The 21,952-nt window shown below is 46.8% G+C and overlaps 1 protein-coding gene across 1 annotated transcript; it reads right to left on the bottom strand.

Moving 5' to 3' along the window:
• Window positions 1-2,828: 2,828 nt before the first annotated feature.
• Window positions 2,829-20,561, bottom strand: SIAH2 (siah E3 ubiquitin protein ligase 2). The gene is made up of 2 exons (XM_046003938.1): window positions 20,133-20,561; window positions 2,829-4,401 (listed from the first exon to the last, which is right to left on the bottom strand). The coding sequence occupies exons 1-2, from the start codon at window positions 20,547-20,549 to the stop codon at window positions 3,844-3,846; spliced, it is 975 nt and encodes a 324-aa protein (XP_045859894.1). The 5' UTR covers window positions 20,550-20,561; the 3' UTR covers window positions 2,829-3,843.
• Window positions 20,562-21,952: the final 1,391 nt, after the last annotated feature.

Raw genomic sequence — 21,952 nt, 5'->3', positions numbered from 1 at the left:
ATACAAACATAACATACACTCAGGTTTCTGAGTCCCAGAATGAACAACTATGGACATTTGTTCCCAAAGAATTTTGAGCATATTTTTTCTTTAGAATGGCTCAGGCATTGGAAGACATAGGTTGAATCTACCATCTTGCTTGATCAGCCTGATTTCTATCAAATTAGAATATAGAACTAGGACAGGAAAGGGAAAGAAATTGTTTTATGGTACACAAGTGGACCATATGATGAGTTTTGACAAATGCCTATCACTGTGTTTTAAATTGCCTTTGCAACCGGAACTACATAAAGCCATGTTTTAATTTACATAATCTGTTTTGCTATTTTCACTTCCTCTTAAAACAGGGAATAACCTGGGGATTTTTGTTTGTTTGAGGGCTGAAAACGCTTAGTTTTTAAAAAGCCAGAGAGTAAAAATTAAGCTTACAGATTTCCAGTGATAGAGACTAAAGGCAGCTAAATAACTCTGGAAAGTAAAATTTCAGAGTTTTGTTGCCTAAAACTTTACTTTCGTTTGTTGAGTTCTGGAAACACGTTTGAACTGGGAGTGTGAATTCTGGAATCAGTGCTGCCATTAAGGCACTATATGGCTGCTGGCCCATCACTTTACTTCCTGGGGCCAAAAAGTTAAGACTTTATGCTTTAGGAATAACCTGATTCCATGATCTCTTTCTTCATGGGCTTTTGATTACAGCTTTCTTTACCTTCAGTACCTTGTTGAACAGCTGGTCCCGATTTTCCCCCATCACACAGAACAAGAGCGCTTGGCTAGGGATGTGAAGTGGTAATGACAAGCTAGGCTGGCTTATGCACAAAGCACGTTGCCTGGGTGCTGTGTGCACACTGGACAGCCACATCTGGATCCGTTCTGGCTCTGGGATCTAAGTGCACCTGCTCCTGGATCCTAGTCTCACCTCCATAGTACCCCCTTTGTCCTGGCTTGCATGTGACTTCCTTGATAACAAGAGCTATAGTTCTCATTCATTTATGAACTCGTTATAAGCACCTTCTTTTGCTCACGGCACTATTTTTCACCTTTATTTGAAGAGTAGCTTAGAGGAGATTTTAGCAATTCTTTAGCCATGTCTGGTCTTTTCGCCATAAACATCTTTGCCACAGACGCTTTGCCACAAGCATTTTTGCTGTGTAACTAATTGTCCATAAGGCAATTTTGCTGTAACAGATCAAATAACTGGTTTCATTTCTTCATTGATGAATCAACTGCCTTTGGCAGAGTTAATGCATTGAAACTAGTTGTCTGTTTCACTTCTCCATTGACAGAGTTCCCATTTTTGTACGTTACAAATCTTAGCTAGCCCTCATAATGGTGTGTACAGGGATACATAGATGTGTTGATCTTGAAATGGTCGAAATAAGTACGTAGATTGACCTAACCGAAAGTACGGTGATAAAACTTATGGGAAGTGTGAAATGAGTGTAAAGCCAGAGTACATTCTATACCAGAAAATGACAGCCCTTCAGTTACATTGATAACAAAGCTCAGTTACAGTGCATTATACCTTTAGCATTTCTTCCACGTTTCCCATACAACTTTAGAGGGTCTAGCAATGGACATGCCAAGAACAAACAGCAGCCTGGAGGTTTTCCACAACATGATACAAAGCTCCATTACAAATATGAACCCTAGTATTGGGAAGCTGCTACCTTTCTTAATGAAGAAATTTTAGCAAAAAAAAAAAAGAAAAAAGACGATGCTGAACAAGGAACAACAAGCAAAAAGAAGTATAATACTATGAAGGAAAGACTTGAAGACCAGTGATTAGGTATAATCCACCAAGGAAGATCGGTTATCTGTACGGTATTATGGTGAATGTACACACATTTTAAATGCATTAAAATATTTTGCATTCTGGGGTACCTGGATGGTTTAGTCAGTCAAACAACTGACTCTTGATTTCAGCTCAGCTCATGATCTCAGGGTTGTGAGATCAAGCCCCGTGTTGGGCTCCATTCTGGGCATGGAGCCTGCTTAAGATTCTCTCCCTTTATCTCTCCTTCTTTCTCTCTGTCCCCCCAGCACCCCGCTGGCACACTCTCTTAAAATATTTTGTATTCCACAATAGAGTCTTTTTAATTTTGTTATTTGTTTCATTATGTCCTTTTTAATGAGCGTCCAAATTTTATTTTTTGTGGTTTTTGTCTTTTATGACAAAATTGCCTTATGGCCAATTAGTTATGCAATGAAAGTGTTTGTGGCAAAAATACTTGAGACAGAAATGTCTATGGCCTGTGTATAGCAAAACTTTCTAGAATCTTCCTTAATTGCCTGCGCTGTATCCTGGATAAAATCTCAACACTGCATCTCACCTAAAAAATAAAAACAACTCTAAAGCCATCCCTTCTTAGGAGGCTAGTCTAATGTCACTGGGCTCCTCAGTTAAGCACTCTTCTATCCCCACCAGGCACATGGGACTATATTCCGAATTCCTTTGAGAGTTTGGGGTTGGGATGGTGAGAGTGGGTCACCTTGGGCCAAACCCAGGACTCCGGATAATAGCTCTAGCCATGACTCTTCCTTCTGATTCTGTAACACAGGGGAAATACTCTTCTTCTTCAAGTGCTAGCACTTGCAAGAACATCTCCAAGGAAGAGACCAGTAACACAAAGGACAGAGCATGGTTCGGGGAAGTGAGTGTGGACCCCAGATCTAACACAGACCTGCATCAGGACCTTAGACAAATGACTGTTTCTTCATGTGGAAATAGTGATAGCCCAAGGCCAAAGTAGTGATGAGGTTTCATGCACCTGCACATTGTAGGCATCCAATAAATAAACATTATTCAACAGGGAAAAAGCAGCACGATATTCATTTTTGGAAAATATTTATTAAAAAACTAAAGTGAATGTGGCAAAAAACAACAACAATCCAACACGTACCCTTAAATAGCAAGCATATGACACTGGTTATAAAGCTTTTCCAACTCTACTGATCTAGTCTTTCCCACCATCTACAGTCAAGGATGGCCTCTGAGGCAAGCCACATGTAAACAGGTCATCTGCACTAGTGATGAGCAAAAACTAATTACGTGACACCTATCAGTGGCCATACGATTCGCTTTCCTAGGCAATTCACCCCAAACACAAGAGAGCGACCAAATCTCAGGAGTGTGTTCCTGGGAATCTGCAGTTCTGGTTCTAATCTGGGCATGGTAGGTGGTGGGGGCATGAAATAGTAGAGAGACAAACAGTATCAGTAGAGGGCAATCGTAAAGCACCTTTAAAATCTGGACCCTTTCCACAATTTAACCCAGTAATTCTCAAACTTCATTGTTGAACAGAATCACCTGATGAGATGGTTAAATCCACAGGCTCCCCAGATCTGCATGTTTAGGATTAGCACTACAGGTGATTCTGTGCCTATTGGTTTGCCATTCCGTTTGAGAAACACTGCTTAAAATGCATTTAAACAGTTCCTATCCCCCCTAAAAACAAGGTAAAAGTTAAGGAATCTATCGACAGTCACTGTGCTTTTGTCAACTTGGAGGGACCAAGAGAGGGAGCCAGGCAGGAAGGAGCCTCCCATTCCTAACGTCCTGGTCTTCGGGAGCCCTGAGCCACCGGTCAAGTGCTGTTCAGGAAGTAAATAAAATGTAATAATAAAGTTGATTTTAGATCACAGAACAGACTCCAAATGACTAACAGGCCAACCCCATTCATTCCTGTTTAATGAACTCTGCTGGGCTAATGCCAGATGGGAAGCTGCTTGTTCAAACAGAACGTGGGGTAACTGGGGGTCTTGATCCGTGAAGACACAGTGAATAGAACACCTATAAAAACCTTTATTCCCCACTGAGCACTGTGCCCAGATAATTGCAGCGCCTCACGGACAACACGTAGAAATGGTCACATTGATTCCAAGGTTGCCATTATCTGCAAACAGATGTGCTATGGCTGTGTCAAAAACAAGGCAGTCGCTGTTCATGATGGCCGCAGCCACACCATCGTGGATGGACCGGGGCGTGGCCTCCCAGGTCAGCCTCCGCCGGTTCCCGTTCAGCTCCAGTCTGTAGGCAAAGTTCTCGGCTTGCTTGCGGGTGCCGATGAGCAGCACGATGGCGAAGAACTGCTGGTGGCCCTCGTACTTCTCCTGCTTCTCCAGCACCAGCATGAAGTGGTGGCCGAAGCATGACTGCATCATCACCCAGTCGACGGCCCCCGGCAGGTTAATGTCCGTGGCCAGGAAGACGATGTCTTCTCCCTGCAGGGTGGTGATGCTTTTGTGGGCATGCATGAGATGGGACATCACGGCTTCCAGGGACCCCTGCCACTTGCAGGAGGCCCCGGGGCAAGGGCAGGAGTAGGGACGGTATTCACAGATGTCTTCGTGTTCTGGCTTCTCCGTGTGGTGCAGGGTCAGGGAGCAGCCCGTGGTGGCGTACTGCAAGAAGGGAAAGAGACGCCGTGAGCCATCGCGCCTGCGCCGAACTCCTACAGGGGCAGACCTCGGACAGGGGCTCACCCACGAGGCTTTCTAGGGCTTCAACTCTAGCCTCATTCCAACTACGCTTGCTAGAGGGGAGTTAACCAGGTAAGACTAAAGAGTCTCCATTATTATTGGTCATCAGTACCGCCAATCCATAAAATCAGGGGAATTTTCTTAACCAGGAGCAGACTGAAAGCCACTCGAGCATTGTTGAAAACGTTCAGACGTAACGGTGGAAACGTGAAGCACTCTTACTATTATAACATCTCCAATACGACTGCTGAGCCAGCTCTAGAAAACCTGGCCTGCCCCATTTTTTATGGGAATTTAAAGAACTTTGTACAATTTTACAATGGCTTAGGCAAATGGTGGGCAAGGGATATGCTGCCTCTAGACTGGTTTTCACCTGAAGATAATTAGGAAAGCAATATAGCTCCTCTTGGTTGTCCCCTGCCCCTTCTTCCTAGCTCAGATCGGTGACTGGCAGGAAGGCTGCGGGAAGGCTGCCCTTCAGGTCTCGGCTCTTGCCTGCTGGGGTGACCAGCCAGAGTAGAAGAGGGCTGGACCCCCTTCCCATTGCTAAAACATTACCCCACTTTACCTTTTAATATCCCAATCCCAAGGGGATTTGGACATACTTTTGGGTACTAACTTGGGACCCTGTTGGTTAGTTTGGTTCCAGCCAGTGGAGGTTAAAATGAGAAGGGCCCAGACCACTTCCTCAAGTCCCAGCACCCATCTTCATGACCACGTATGTCGGCCCTCATGACAGGCCCGGGAGGCAGGAGAACTGAAGTGGGTCCCAGGGTAGGCTCCCCAGCAGGGATTTTGATAGTCAGTCCCTCAATGCTGCCATAATAAGGTAGGGACGAAACCTTTTTCTCCCTTGTTGAGATGATATTCCTGATGAATAAATCACACCTGTCTTGGGAAAGGATGACACCGAAAGGAATTACTCCTACTCCCAACCCTCACAAGAATGACAGTGTTAATTCCTAGATACCAGATGGGGAATTGGCCCACAAGTAGACACTTGTCCAGAAAACCACGCTGTTGCCTTACAAAGAATTAGAAGAGCTGAATCACATTTTTTGGGGTGAAACTAGGAGTCGGAGCACACAGTGGCGGGTGAACTGTCTGGGTTACCTCCCTTGGCTCCTCCCACCCCTTCCTGAGATAGGAAGACAGCAAATAAGGGCAGGGCTGGGTCCTGTGTCTAAGATGCTATGACCGTATGCTCACAAAACAAAGCCTCACATCTGTTTTTGGTTGTTTCTACCCTGCCAAGGGAATAAACCCCTTATAAACTTTAAAGCCGGTCAAATTCTGACCTTTGCAGATGCGTTTATTTAGCAACAAGCAGGCACCCAGTACCTTCTCCATACAGGACCCTAAGCTACAGTCACTGAGAGGAAGCTGAGAAGGCTGGCTCCATTCTTTCGGAGATGAGTCTCCCCAGCAAGGAAGAAGGTGGTGGCTTCAAGAAAGAAATGCAACTGGCTCCTCCCCTGTACCTCAACCTCAAGCGGATTATACCCACCTGTAGTAGATATTGGCAGAGGTAGTTCCCTGTTATGGACTTTGCCCCTAGGGAATGCTTATTTACCTTCCTGAACCTGAACCACGGACTGATTTTAAAAGCACGGGTATAAAAAACTTTACCATCAGAAGAAGAAACAAATTTATTTATCCATATATATTTCTCCTTGGTGTTTCTAACAGGAAGGCCCTAAAACACCCCAATCCCTGTTACCTGTGTTTTAAATCTAGAGTGTGGCTAGGAATACACAACCTTCTGATGTTCTTCTGTGAGTGATGCGCGAGGCACCTGTGCCCACTTTAGACACACATATTCCATGCAATAAAAATAGCAAGATAGGCGCCTGGGTGGCTCAGTAGGTTAAGCCTCTGCCTTCAGCTCAGGTCATGGTCCCAGAGTCCTGGGATCGAGCCCCGCATTGGGCTCTCTGCTCAGCGGGGAGCCTGCTTCCACCTCTCTCTCTGCCTGCCTCTCCAACTACTTGAGATCTCTGTCAAATAAAATTAAAAAAAAAAAAAAAAGCAAGAATTAGCCCAGAGCCCAGCACATTCTCTGGTGAAATAAGCTCCTGATCTCTGGATCTGAAGAAGTTTCAGGATGGGTTGTTTACCACAGCTGCCCCCAGAAAACTCCAGGAACGCAATGACCTCTGGCAAAGAACGTACAGAAAAGTACCACCTGCACCTCTTCCCTGACCCAAAGCCCCAAACCGCTCCCCCTTCACAGACTCAGATGTACAACAAATATTCATCGTCCAGTGATTATTTTAGAACTCTTCTTGTGGAGCTCAGGTAGGAATATTTATATTCTGAATTATTTGGTTTGACTTACAAGCCACACACTCTTCCTTCGACCCAAATATAGAGAACAGGGAATCTACCCCAAGCGACATAAATAGAAAAGGCATTACTGAGTGTTTGTGTGGACAATGACCTTACCAAAAGAAGGTCCTGCTACAGCCTCTATTAACTTAAATAAACATATTTTTAAAGCGTGAGGAGCTTACTCTGCTTTTTCTAAACAAGCTGAACTTTAAAGTCAATCTATTCCTTCTCTTTTCCATCATGGGTAAGGGTGTGTCTTCATGACCACTGGTGCCACTTTTATGATGACTGGGTAAGAGATGATCTCTAAAAAGAAAAGATCTACACTTTAAATAGGCGTGCACTCACGCGTGCACTTTTTTTTAAGATTTTATTTATTTGACAGAGAGAGAGATCACAAGTAGGCAGAGAGGCAGGCAGAGAGAGAGGAGGAAGCAGTCTCCCTGCAGAGCAGAGAGCCCGATGCGGGGCTCGATCCCAGGACCCTGAGATCATGACCTGAGCCGAAGGCAGCGGCTTAATCCACTGAGCCACCCAGGCGCCCCTCACGCGTGCACTTTTACACCACACTGCATCCTTGTTACTGTCTCAGCATTGTTCTGAAATAGGGTCTTTCATCCAGGGATCAGAGGGAGGGTTTGGGGTCCATGAATTCCCTGATACTGCAGAACCGTCTAGGTGCCTCTGAGTAGCACACCCAGATTGCCCTGGCGCCTGGCTTGGGTTTTCCTGACAGGTGCCCAGGGTTCCTAAGGTCTGAAAACCTCTGTCCTAGAGCACACAGAGGGAATCAGCTGCAGATTGTGCCCTGGTGGTGGTTCCTGTTGAGAAGGGCCATACCGCTGAGCACCAACAAACAACTCAAAAATATCGAAAGTACAGACAGCTACACGAAGGGCGAAGGACGACCAGACCAAAGATGGTGACAGGTGATCTCCGAGTGGGGATGGGATGAAGAGTAGAGAAGGAAAGCTTCACTATGGGCAAAGTGGACGGTGGATGGAGCAGTTCCATCTGGTTCTAGCATGGGGTGAGTGGAGCAAACAGTGGGGATAAAACCTAAATGAGAAGACAGGTCCAAATTCCTTTGGCGACTTGACTGACAATTCAGTTTATTTTTCGGGTTTCTCTACAGTAGCACTACAGGGTTTCCCCGCTATATGAAAGTATAGTGCTCCCAAGAAACCCTTTGGAAGACAAATGGCAGAAGGCAAAGAAGCAACTACCATTAACTTATATGGAAAATTTTTCAAGCATTCCTAGTCCCAGAAAATAACCCCTCTTGGGCTTTTCTGATACTTTAGGATACATCTTGCTAACAGATGCACAAAATCAATTGAGATAAAGCACTGATGCTCACAGGTGCAGTTCAAAGCTACAGAGTCTTGATGCTGAGATGCTGAGTATAGGTCCCAGGAAAGGAGCCTGGTGAGGCCACTCCTGCTGCTCGGGATGTGCACTGCAAAACAAACGCTGAGCGCTATTTTCCCTTTCTGCCCTTTTTTTTTTTTCTTTTTTGGTAATAGTGAAAATCCTCTTTGGATTTCTTTTGGTTAACACAAACAGGTCTTCTGTAAAAGCAACGTCAAGTGACGTCAAGTGAACAAAAAGTGGAGGGATGGCTGTACTGATATTTTCGACCAGATAATCCTTTGTGGCGGGGGCTGTGTTTGCACTGTAGGATGTTCAGCAGCATCCCTGGCCTCTATCCACTGGAGGCCAGTAGCACTCCTCCCCTCCCCCATTGTGACAAGCAGACATGTCACAGTCATGTCTGGGGAAGGGCAAAGCAGCCTGGGGTTGATTTTGATGGATGACAAAACCTGGCTGGGCAGCCACAGTGACAGCTGGAAGGAGAGGCCCACACCAGTAAGCAGGTCCAGCTGGTCACTGCCCCGCCCAGCGGGTGCTCCGCAGGAAGGCTCAGGAATGCCAGCTGAGACACACGACTAGAGCTTGGTGGTTTGCAAACCACGGAGGTAGGCTAGGGTGCTAGTCCTACGCGTTTTAAAGCCTGACTGACTCATCCCGGCAAGAGGCCATTCACCACCACACTGCGGGCAGAGCCCTGCATGCCCCACTCTTCCTCGAATGCTCTTTTGTGGTACATGATCGCTGAGATGTCAAAGAATCAGTATTTGGAAGTAAAAGAAAGAATTCACATTTGCCTTGAGCTCCAGTCTCCAACTTACCCCACACAAAACCTAGGGTCCACGGACGAACTGCTTCTGGAAGCAGATTCTGATACTGACTTCTTCCCTGGGTTGCAAGGAGAAAGACAGCCCTGAGAGCAGGGCGCCTCTCCCTAAGGAAGGAGGAGTCGTGCCTCCCAAGTAAGTAACCAGTAATCAGGCCTCCCAGCTTCCCTGGTACCTGGCAAGAAAGTGCTGAGGTTTCACTTTTCACACACTGGCCCACCACACAGGGAGGGTTCAAAGGGTGCCGCTTTCCTGGAGCTGCCTGCCTCTTCCTGCACTTTCTTCCTGAGACAAGCCACCTGGGCTGCCTGTGTGTCCTGGGAGCACGTCCACAGCTATAAATGAGATTTCTCCACAGGGGAACAGCTGCTCCTTTCCCCCAAGGTTGGGGTGAGGAGGGAATTCACTTTAAGTAAACCTCTTTCGGGGGAGGGGGGCCAGAGACACAACCAGGCACAGAAGCCCAAAGCTCAGGAAGACGTAGGGAGGGAGGGGGAAGATGACCCAGCAGAATGAGAAACAAATGTTGAAATAATATCTTGGGCTTCTCTTTAGAAACTCTTCAGGTGGCAGTGGCTCAAAAGTCTTGTGCAAACATGTTTTGCCACAAAGGGCAATGTGTGACCCGGTGCCTCCTTTTTAAGTCTTTGTAGAAAGCGGTGAATAGTGCCAATTCTTTTCCTGGGCATGGGGTATGAAGGTTATATTTCAGTTGAATTTAAGGAGGGTTTTTCCTTTTTTGGCACTGAAACTCGTTTACACAGGAATGTGATGAGGTACGTTGGAGAACAAACACTAGACACCTGTTATTTACCTAATAAACACAGTCACATTGTATTTGTTTATGGAATGAGTAGATCAACAGAGTAACCTTGCTTGGCGGGGGCGCTAGTGAAGGTCACGGATCTTGTGACTGGTTTAATTTAATGCAAGTCCGTGCAATGCAAGAAGGATTTTCTGAGCTTAAACAACCAACAGTCTACTACAATGGAGGTGCCCTGAACTCTGGGCAGAGGCAGTCCCTGCTCGGGGACCATGAGGTAACCACCCTGCCTCCGCCTGCTCACCCGTCCTAGGAAACTGAAATTTATTAGCAAAGTTTCTGCCAGAGCCTCAAAGGACAGTGTCTCAGGAAAAACAAAGCACACTCAATATTCTGTTGTTGATGCTCATAAACTTTTGAACTAAATGCAAGCAATGATCTTGTCCGAGGGTAACCACAAGCAAACTGTGCTTCTCTGTCCATCTCATGAGCTGTAATGATCACAAAAGGCACACATATGGCTGAATGCGATGCAGGACCCCGGACCTGGAAACCAAAACTGCCGCAAAGGGTGTTATTGGGGCAGCAACTGGAAGTCTGAATATGGACTGTGGATTCGATACTAGTATCTACCGCATGTCACATTTCCTGGTTTTGATAACTGGGCCGTAATTATACAAGAAGATGTCCTTGTTTTTAGGAGAAACACAGTGCACTTCTTAGGGGTAAAGGGGCAGGACGCCTGCATCTTACACTGAAATGGCTAAATAAATGTATGAATAGAGAGTGCCCAAAATGATAAAGGCAAAAAGGAAACAACAGGTGAATGTGGATAAAGGGTATATAAGAATAATTTCGGGGGCACCTGGGTGGCTCAGTGGGTTAAAGCCTCTGCCTTCGGTTCTGGTCATGATCCCAGGGTTCTGGGATTGAGCCCCACATCGGGCTCTCTGTTTGGCGGGGAGCCTGCTTCCTCCTCTCTCTCTCTGCCTGCCTCTCTGCCTACTTGTGATCTCTGTCTGTCAAATGAATAAATAAAAAATCTTAAAAATAAAATTTAAAAAATCTAAAAAAAAAGAATAATTTTGTATTTTTATGAGTTGTGGAAGTTTGAAATCATGTAAAAATAAAAACATGTTCAAGAATTCAGAGACTATGGGGTGCCTGGGTGGCTCAGTCATTTAAACGTCTGCCTTCAGCTCAGGTCATGATCCCAGGTTCTGGGATGGAGTCCTGCATTGGGATCCCTGCTCAGCAGAGAGCCCACTTTTCCCTCTCCCTCTTCTTCTCCCTACTTGTGTTCTCTGTCAAAAAAAAAAAAAAAAAGAAATTCAAAGTCTAAGTTGGCATATTTATCCTTTATGGCATAGAGATTCTTTTGGCAGAGTCCATTGAATGAATTAAGTTTTGAAACTTTTTTTTTTTAAGAAAATATACTTTTAAGTGTGTATCTACAGGTCAGCAGAAGGAAGCCAATAGTTTTTCTTTTACTAGAAGCTCTTGGAACTCATTGTAGTGAACCAGTAGAATTTTTCAATGAAGGAGACATCATTGTTATAATGACCAACACTTCTTTGACTTCCGTGCCCCCCATGGAAGACAAGCTTTCTCCATTGTTCCTCTGATCCTTTTAGTTTATGGGCACCTCACAAATCTGTGGGCCTGGGGGAAATAAATAAATAAATACACATACAAACGAATATATTTATATATTTAAATATTGATATATTTACATATATATACACGTGTGTGTGTGTGTGTGTGTGTATTCCACCCCGCCCCAGCCACTGCAGTTTCACTCTCCACCACACTTTGTGGTCCACGGGAAACTCCTCTGTTTGACTCCAGACATGTCAGAAAGAGGCTCCAGGAATGAAGCTACCCATGTCCCCTTTTGCTCACCGGTAAACCTCTTTTACTACTGTGGAGGTGAACCCATAGATGGAATGGGAGTTGTATGAGTTCAGCCAGAAGGATGTTCTCCTGGCAGTATAACTTACTATGTCTGATCAGCAGATAACTAGGGGACTACTGGTGGAGGTCTCTTATCCTCCACTCTTGAGACTTGTTCGAATGGGAGTTGTGGGTTAAGTCTCGTACAGAACCAAATCATGGTGAAACTTACATTTTAACCAGAGGTTAAACTTAGACTTTACCACTTTTTTTTTTAAGATTTTATTTATTTATTTGAAAGACAGAAATTACAAGTAGGCAGAGAGGCAGGCAGAGAGAAGAGGAAGCAGGCTCCCTGCTGAGCAGAGAGTCCGATGCAGGGCTCGATCCCAGGACCCTGGGATCATGACCTGAGCCGAAGGCAGAGGCTTTAACCCACTGAGCCACCCAGGCGCCCCAGACTTTACCACTTTTAAAAAGGACTTCTAGCAACTCAAACCAGCTCCTTCATGACTAAAAGTGTATTAATCTGCCCTCAAAATATCAGTGGAGGATAATCCCACGTTATTTTCTCATTAACTTATGGGTCTACTCATTTTGTTTATTGATCTAGTGATTTGTTGCCTGCTTCCCACCCACCTGATATGCGTAGGTAAATGGATAAATATTAGATTTACCTGCAGAAGATGACTATTCTCCACTGCATGTGTTAATTTTACTTTAATTAAAAGTCTTACTATGGAACTTAGAATTTTAAAAAATTCAATAGACCTTGAGATCACAGGAAGAGAAATGTTTTAGACTTCAGACACTGTGGGTTCATTAGTTTTGGTAAATGCTTTTCACATATTTTATTTACATAAACTATTTGGGGTGGGCGTGTTTGAAGCTTTTCTGGAACCTCACATAGATGGACAAACAATGATACTGTTGTCATTCAGATGGCTCTATATTCCTCTTGCCTAAAATGAGTTTACAACCACTGGTAGAATACAGTTAGAGCAGAGTGCCTGGGTGGCTCAGTGGGTTAAGCATCTGCCTTCGGCTCAGGTCATGATCCCGGGGTCCTTGGGTCCACAGAACTGTCAACAGCTCATCCCTGGACTCTTACAAGTTCAGATCTAGGCAGCAGGAGAAAGTGAACTCTCTTCTTGTGCCTTAATTGTGATGCTCACCCTGCATCTGTCTAGCATCCTTCCTCTAAGAATCTTGGTGGATCTTCACTAACCCAAAGGGCAGATTCCTTACCACTAAGAGGTGGTGCAAAGAATTCTCAGCCAGTGAGGCTGTAAAGCTTCCATGGATACTAATACGAGAAGACACTTTCACTCGGTACCAGGACCCTTAAACAGTGTCGAGACTAAGAAAATACTGACATCTAACTTCACTAACTTTCTTCCAGAGAAGGGAATTCTAATTCAGATCTTGGGCTCAAAAATTCCTCCTCCTGGGGCGCCTGGGTGGCTCAGTGGATTGAGCCGCTGCCTTGGGCTCAGGTCGTGATCTCAGGGTCCTGGGATCGAGCCCCGCATGGGGCACTCTGCTCCACAGGGGGCCTGCTTCCTCCTCTGCCTGCCTCTCTGCCTACTTGTGATCTCTCTGTCAAATAAATAAATAAAATCTTAAAAAAAAAAAATTCCTCCTCCTGCCTCAGGGAACCCTGACAAACCCCATACTGCAGAGAGCTTTTTCACAGAAGGGGTAGAAGGCCCATTCTAGAGTTTCTATCCCCTGAGCTTACAGACTACATGACTTCAGGCATATCTCTCCGAGAGGATACTGCATCCTGTTTCCTTGACAAAGTAATTAGGAAACAAATGAGATCATATACCTAGTTCAGACAAGGTAAACAATATTCTGCATAAGCGGCTCCACCGGCCTCCCTACATGACCCCGTCAGGATCTTCCATCCCTTCCTTATTCATGAGCAAACTGTTGCTTGTCCTTCATAATGCAGACTTTCTCTTCTAAAAGCATAAAAGTATTAAAGAAATGAAAAAAGTTAGTCTTGTCACTGTAAACCAATGCCAGGACCAATGTATTCAGCTACATGAAAACCTACATGATTGGGAAGAGGGAAGAGCAGCTCAGTGGGGGGAATTAGTGGGAGAAAACAGATTTTTTTTTTCTTTTTCAAGTCTATGCCTGGACCTGACCTCAGACATTGGCCATTCGATTTCCACTGGCTTCTAAATGTGCACATTTATGTAGTGTTTCTTCTGTGCTGGGCTGTGCTAGGCTCTTCGCATGAATTATTACCATGTTGGATCCCCCCAGCAACCAAATCTGTACCCCATTTTACCAAGGACCCACTGAGGTTTGGAGAGGTCACCAAATCCCTGGTGCAGGGCTGGAGCAGGGATCTGGACGAGGAGGTTCAAATATGGCCTCCCTCCAAAGTGCTAGAGAAGAGGTAGCCTCGTGAAGGAATGACCCAGAGATAGTGACTTGTTGATTCCAAGTCTTAAAATAGGGCCCAGGCCGACACATTTAACACAGGTGTATCTTTCATCCATCTACAGTGTCTGTGGTTGAAAAGTGGGGGTGGGTAACCTTTTTCTCACAGACACCATACAGTCTAAAAATCACTGCAGAAACTGGAAAGGAGAACCTTTTCTCAATTTTTAAAAAAACTAATAGAGCATCTGGGGTAAAGCTGACGAAATTCTTCTAGTGAATTTTCAGTATCTCTCCTTGAGATACTTGTGCTTGAAAGCACACTCTCAGGTTTATATAAAGATACATTTAATCTGGGAAACTTATTTTCCGGTTTTCTTATTTTCTTTTCCAGGGTGTGCAGAGTGTTGTCACAGTCTAATGCCCCATGTATGATCACGTCCTGCACAAGTTGCCAGCAATACACAATGCCCCTGAAGGCCGGGCGTTCGCTTTAACAAATGTGCACCTCTCTCAAGAAGTGGGGACCTTATGAGTTTGAATGAGAAATGCCACTGTTCGCAAATTTTGTCAGGTGCACAAGTCTGGCTCTTTGGACATTTTATAGGGAAGACTTACTGTAGTCGTATGCGGACAGCAGTTTGCATGGAGCTTCAAGAAAGGGATCGAACACAGAACATCAGAATCGAATCGAATCTCAGGATGGGCATTTTATAGGCCACACCTGCTGTACCTTTTAGTTCTCCCTCTTTCTGGTCGTACCAAAGGTCAATTTCAAGTAATAATGATTGACTCCTAGCTGTAGGTGACAACCTGTGAAAAGTGACTGCCAGTTATACAAAGAATGAGCATTAAATGTCAGTGTGCTGACAAAGCATTCTAGTCCTTCTGTTTTGTTGTTGTTGTTGTTGTTTTAAGATTTTATGTATTTATTTGAGAGAGAGCAGAGAGGGAGAAGCAGACTCCCTGTTAAGCAGAGAGCCTGATGCAGGACTCAATCCCAGGATGCTGGGATCATGAGCTGAGCCGAAGGCAGATGCTCGACCAAATGAGCCACCCAAGTGCTCTAGTGCTTCTGTTCTTAATTTTACACTGAAAAGTTCTGTCAATTGTGTTCTTGAACATCTTGTGCCTCATCATCAGTGTATGTGGACTGTGGTGCTTGCTAGCACTTGCTTTCATGGGTAAGCCTGTCCAGCTCCACGCAGTGGTGAAGACCACAGGGACAATACCCAAAGTCAATGATTTTTGTCTTAGGGGAAATTTTTAGATGAAGAAAAGGTCTCTGAAACGGTTCTAGTATCCTCTCAGACATCTAGGTGACTGATTAACCATCACCTAGCAACCACCCTGCTACCACCCACCTTCCATTTGAAATGGTGAAGCAAAGACTTCCCAGCTCTAATCTGATCTCAGAGCACCCACCAGCCAGGTATTACCTCCACTCTTTTTAAATGATGAACAAAAAAGCTCAAGGAAGTATGTGTCTGGACCGAGGTCAAACCAAACAAGGATGGGGGCCCAGTTCTTACCTAGTGCTCTTTTCCCTGGAACAGTTTACTAGATTATGAAATTTTAGGGCACAAAAAGATTTAAAAAAAAATTTTTTTAAAGATTTTATTTGAGAGAGTGGGAGGGCGAGCAGAGAGAGAGAGAGAGTGAGTGTGCACATGGGAGGTGGGGAGGGAAAGGGAGAGGCAGCCCGACATGAGGCTTGTTCCCAGGACCCTGAGATCAAGACCTGAGCTAAAGGCAGAATCGTAACCGACTGAGCCACCCAGGTGCCCCAAAACATTCTTGATATAATGATTTAGTCTAGCTCTTTCTCTTAAAGACACTCAGGTCCAAAGAAACTCACCTGTTCAAAGTCAAAAATCTAGTCACTAGGACAATAGTTCAGGTTTCCCAGGGGCCCAGAATAGAATATTCTCTTGGCAAAATGCAGATGAAAATAAGCTATAAAATCACCAACAGTTGGGACCTCTCAGAATTCCAAAGCTCACATATGGCAAGAGTAAAATGAGAACTTCCAGGCTCAGTGAATGCTTTCAGAGAGGGAACCAGATCAGAGGTCGCACACCGGCAGGCAGGATTTGGTTTGCGGACATGGTGGGTTTGGCTTGCAAGTTCTGCCTTTAAATATGAATTTGGCCAATCTTAAGAAAATGGAGTGATCCACATTTTAAAAATTCAGATTTCTGGCTTTTCTTGAAAAAACCCAAAGGTCTGGCAGGCTGCATCCAGCCTTTGCCTCCCTGGTCCTCTTTAGAGGTGTGTTCTCTGGCTCCCGTCTCTGCTGCTCCTTGAGGTCTCCTGAGCTCTGGGGCCACGTGTCAGGAACCTCTCTCCCTCGCATCACCTGCCCCTGCTGGCCTTTAGGTTTGTCCACACTGAGGAGGCTTGGACTTTGCACTGGGTTATCTGACTTGGCTTTTTATTTTAAGGTATAAAAACAATGCTGTCACGACCCAAACGCAGGGAAGACTTGTCTGGCTGAGGCTTTGCAGTTCAATAATTATTTGGAGATGTGCTACTGGAAACTTTTAGAGAAAACAAACCAAAAAAAAAAAAAAAAATGGAGAGAAACATATCATAGTGTAAGTGGGCTGGAGTGGTTTAGCATTACCCACAGTTGTGGAGAGAAATACTTGGTTGATATTAAAATAAAATAAACTGTTGAGTGGGGGCACAGATGTGTCACCCTTCACTTCTCCCCCTACGCCCACGCTCCGCTGAGAGATGGTGGGTTTGAGGTATGGGAACAGGATGTCAAAACTTCTCAGGTGTACAGCAAGCCATAGAATGGCCTAAAAATATCACAAGTGGAAGAGAGCCCTACTCTGAACAGAGATCCTTTTCTTAAAAGGAGACTTGAGCTAATAATGCATGTGATGCCCTCTATCAAAGATGCTGGCAACACTCTAGCCTTTAATTAAGTGGCCCCATACCTCTGTAAGGAACCTATTTGGCAACAAATCCATTTTTGGGCCAACTGAAGCATGGACAGTCCAGAGCTGGGATGACATGCCCCCCATATCAGGTTTGTAGGCTATTTCCCCCGGCCTTCCCATCATGCATGCCTTATAAAATTCCAGCCAGCGAAGTTTGTAGCGAACATGTGTGCTGTCTCATTGGGATGCTCCCATCAGAGCTGGCAAATTCATCCAACTGGATGGTTTCTTTCGTGAGTGGTGTCAACCGTAAGCTACAACATGGAGCCCTGGAATAAAGGCTCAGATGGAAAATTGCTACGCAGCACACAGGATGTGCGCCTCTGGGACGCAGGCTCATGACCTGGCCTACTGATCTTGACAAGTCCCTTAATCTCTCTACAGGCATTTGTTTCTTCACCTGGAGAACGGAAAGGCAAACTAATAAAAGATGACCCTTGCAAAGTAGCTGGCACACAGAAGCCACCCAGTAACCATTCCAAATAGCCTACCTTGTTTCCATGGTATTCTAGAAGCTACGGGTCCTTAGACATCAAGCAGTTCAGTCCCTTTATTTATAGGTGAGGAAATCAAGGCCCCAGACAAGCTGTCTCTTAGGCAAATCATGGCAGCACCATGATCCTCTTGAGACCTGGGCTCTGGTACTTCATCCAACGTCGTTTTTCTCACATGAGGCAGCCCATGTGAGAGAGATTCTGAGAGTAGGCATAGTGACAGGGCAGTCCCTACGATTACCAGGAGCAAGCACAAGCCAAGGGCTAGCTAGCTACACAGACCTATTTGTTGAAGTCTGACACAGGTCTTACCACTCCCCACTTCCCTCAGCCCTCCTCAACTGACATATCTTTGGTGCTTGCTGTAGTTTATCAAATCTAACTGGCTGAGCGGTCCTGTTAATAATTCGAATGACTGGTCAACCAAAGTTGAGGGAAGCATTCTCCAGCGTCATAAATCTCACATACAGAAGTGACCCCAAGATCACTTTCTAAACTTGGCCCCTGGCCTGTAGGGGAGTGGTTGACCCTGTTTAATTTCAGCTTGCAAAGTGATGGCTTTCCCCAACTGCATTCATACGGAATAGGGACTCGGAGAGTCACTGACATGGTCAGAAACACTGAGTACCCCTGATTCCCAAGAGAACTGTGCTTCGAGAAGGGCCTCACTAGCATATGACACCTTAGGAGAAAACATGCTTCAGTGGGAACCAGAATCCTAGACCCTGAAAGTGAAACCACATTTTATATAGCATAACTGTTTCCTTCCCTTCCTCCTAGAAGCAACAAAACGCTCTTATAAGATCGCTTTTTAAACATAAATTATGGAATACCAACTGATACCAAATGTTTATTTGTGAACTGTAATTCACCTAAAGCTATTTCTATTAGTCACTGAAGGTCTAGGAAAAAGTAAGTGGAAAAGATAGCTCCCCGGAAATCCTGAGGGGCACAATACATCTCAAACATCCAATGCCCACTGATATGTCAACTATCACCAAATCTTCTCTTGATCACTAGGCTGCCACTTTCTTCATGACCCTAAAAATTTATAGAAATATTTTATCCAGATTTCATGAGAAACAACTATGGGTCTGGGTAAATTAGTTAGCATTATAGGAGAAGTGGCTGAAAGCAGAGTTAATTTATTAAGGTTAACTGAAAACCCATAACCCAAACAGATTCAAACCTTTATTTGAATATGCTATTTTAAACTGGATTTGTGGCAGGGCACAGACCAAATTAAATCACTCATTTTACTGACTTCAGTCCCAAGCTTCAATTCTCTGGTGGACTATTTTTAATTTAAAAATAAGCTCTTGCCCTATAAAAATAAGCAGCACCAAGGAGAAATTGCAAGACAGCTCAGATGGCCCAAGAGGCAGAACAGTTTCTTTTACAAAGAAAAAACAACTCAAAAGTATTAATGACATTATTTCCATTTCTAAGTTTAGAAAATGAACGTTAGGGTCTAGCTCTAAATTATAATGAGGTATAATAGAGAGGTATGTCTCTGAAACTACTCCTGAAGATTTTTAAGTGGTAGATGTAAGTAAACAGATGCTAAAATATGATCACAGAATGAAAAACTATGCAGCCATTTAAAATACACTGAGGAAGGGCTAGGTTTCGGACATAGAAAATTATGTGTGATAATATGGCTTTAAAACAGCAATTTGCCCAGGTTATTTCTGGAGAATTTCGATCTACTGTGTGTGTTTATGAACCTTTTGACACACACTGAATCCACGATTTTATATTCAGCTGTGAAAATGTACTTAAATATGGCTAGAAAAAAATCTATAAAGACACACTGTAAACCTAACAATGGTGGGAAAAGGGGGCGAGAGGTCTTGGGTCTTTCCCTTGACTTTCCCTAAGACTTAGTGGTTTGCATTTTTTGCAAGAGCACTTATAACTTTTTAAACTAAATAAAGTGGTGGGCTTGGAAGTATGGTAACAGCTCTCACGTGTCCTTCCAGTTAAATTCCTGCTCAACTCTTGTTTTCACCCCCACTTAGTACAAATTCACATCTCCCCAGTCCTTGGAAGGCTAGGAGAGGGAAAGGCTTGGCTTGCAGGGTTTTCTTGTTGCTGGAGGAAAAGAGGCTGTAGGCGCCCTTTTTTTAGCTACACTCCTGAAGGCTCCCACGTGTCAGGCGCGCGCAGAGGGCAGGCGCGGGGCTCAGGACTCCAGTACCAATCCTTCCAAGCCGAGCGCTGGTAAAGGATGCGTACATATAGTCCAGTTCTTCCCTCCTCAGTCCCCCACAGTCAGCTTCCCGGTCCAAGTTTCACTGGTGCAGCCTAGCCCTATCGAGCACACCAAGCACACTTTCTGCAGGGTACGCAGGCACCCAGCGGCGAAAGCTATAATGTGTTCTAAAGCGATCGCGTGCCAATTAGTCCCGGGTCAGCGCTCAGACAACTGTCAGCTGAGTTACTCCCAAAGTGGACAGGTGGGCATGGGGGAGGGTGGACAAGTGTAAACATTTCTTTCTTTCTTTCTTTCTTTTTTAATAGGAGAGATATGCCACCTGCCTCTCAGCTCCTGTGAGTGGGCTGGAGGACACGGGAGTTCCCGGGGCTCGCCCGGAGGAGGTGCGCGGGTGGCACCTGGGCTTACCTTGCAGGGAAACAGGACCGCCGAGGCCACCTTCTCCATAGCCAAGTTCCTGATGCTGGGCGTCAGGGCGCCCCTGCACGTCGGGCAGCAGCTCAACTTCTGGCGGCATTGGTTACATACCAGGTGCCCGGCCTGGCACTGCAGGATAGGGGGCAGGACATAGTCAAAGCAGACCGGGCACTCGAAGAGCGAGGTCAGCTCGTGGTGCTGAGGGGACACCGGGCCGGCCCCGCCGCCGCCGCCGGGGCCCGAGATTACCGCCGCCGCGGCGGGCACCGCGGACGAGCCGGGGCCCGCAGCCGAGATGGTGGCGGCGGCCGGGGGCGCAGCCGGGGACGGAGCGTGCTGGGGCTGCGGCGGCGGCTGCTTGCTGCAGGGTTTGTTAGCGCTGGGGCCGGTGGAGGACGGGCGGCTCATCGCGCTCCGAACCAACCATGGAACTGCGGGCGCCTGCCTGCCGCGGGGCCGCCGGGGTCAAGGCGGAGCACGCCCCGCGGGCGGCAGGCTCCGAGGAAACGCCACCGCGCCCAGCCCGGAACCGAGCAGCGGAGACGGCCGGCACGGGGCAGGCCGGGGGCTGGGCTGCGCAGACGATCCCCGCGGCCCCCGACGTTCCGAACACCCCTCCGCGCCCCCAGACTCCTCCTCCCGGCGGCGTCGCGGGCCCTGAACCCGAGCGGGTGCGCAGAACCCCGGCCCACCAGCTTCTGGAGCGGCAGCTGACGCAAGCCCCGGGGGCGCGCGCGGACGTGACGCCTGGACACGTGTGCGGCCGCTCAGGCGCGCGGGGACTGGCAGAGCCACCCAGCGCTGGGGCGCGGGCTCCGCCCGAGTCCAGCTGGCAGCGCAGCGGGCTGCCTAGCGCGGGCCTCTCCTGCCCAGGCTGCGGGCCCGGCCCGCGCCAGTGAGCATGCCCGGCTCGCGGCGGCCGCGCGGGGGTCTGCCTTCCGGGTTGAGGAGGGGGCCGCCCTTTGGCAAGGCGTCGCCGAAGTCCTCTGGCCACACCCCGGGGAGCCACGCCGGCGTTTTCCCGGGCGCAAACCAGAAGGACAACTTCAGGCGGGCGGGGGCTTGGGTGGTGGGCGGGGCGGGACGCGGGGGCCCCTGGACAGGTCGGAAAAAACCGTGAGGTTTCTCTTTCCCCGAGTTGAGTCACCCTCGCGCTAGGGGAGGAGGGCCGGCGGGGCTGAATCTGCAGCGCTGGGTCAGGACGCGAAGCTTTGGGCGGGAGCAGGGCAAGGGCTCGGGTTGAGTTGGCAGCGGGCACGGGACCTAGTGCTGGGTTGTTAAGGGTGGGCGTGGACCACTCCTTAGTCTTGGTCCTTGGGGGAGCGGGGTGGGAGGTGGTGGGGAGGGAGGGGGTAAACTCTTTGATTTACCGGCGGACCTGGCGATGTTGATTTGAGCGCCTCTGACTTGATAGCAGGCCAGGGACAGAGATCATGGAAAGCGTGGTTAAAGGAGAGTTCGAGATCACGCGGAGTGCCAGAAATGTGGGTTGGGTCTTGAGGCTTCAGGAAGGCTGGATGACCCTCTAATACAACGCGGTGCGTCCTCGTCTTTGAAATCCCGTGGAAGTCCAAAGACAAGGTGTAGGCGTAACGGAAGCCCTAGAGATGGTACATGATACTCCAGAGAGAACCACGCGTTAATTTAATGTATACTGTATGCGCCCAGTCTAATTGCTGTTCTGCCTAAGATGAACTAAGATGGAATTGGTGAAAGGTGCTGCCTAAATGGGAATCCGATGACTCGTTGTTGGACAGACCGTGCTAAGAAACAGAAGTCAGGACTGGGTGGAGAACGGTGCCCTGCCTTTG

Source organism: Meles meles, chromosome 4, assembly GCF_922984935.1.
Source record: "Meles meles chromosome 4, mMelMel3.1 paternal haplotype, whole genome shotgun sequence".
Lineage (NCBI taxonomy): Eukaryota > Metazoa > Chordata > Mammalia > Carnivora > Mustelidae > Meles > Meles meles.
Note: the sequence above shows the minus strand (reverse complement) of the source record. Positions and strands in the feature narration are given on the sequence as shown.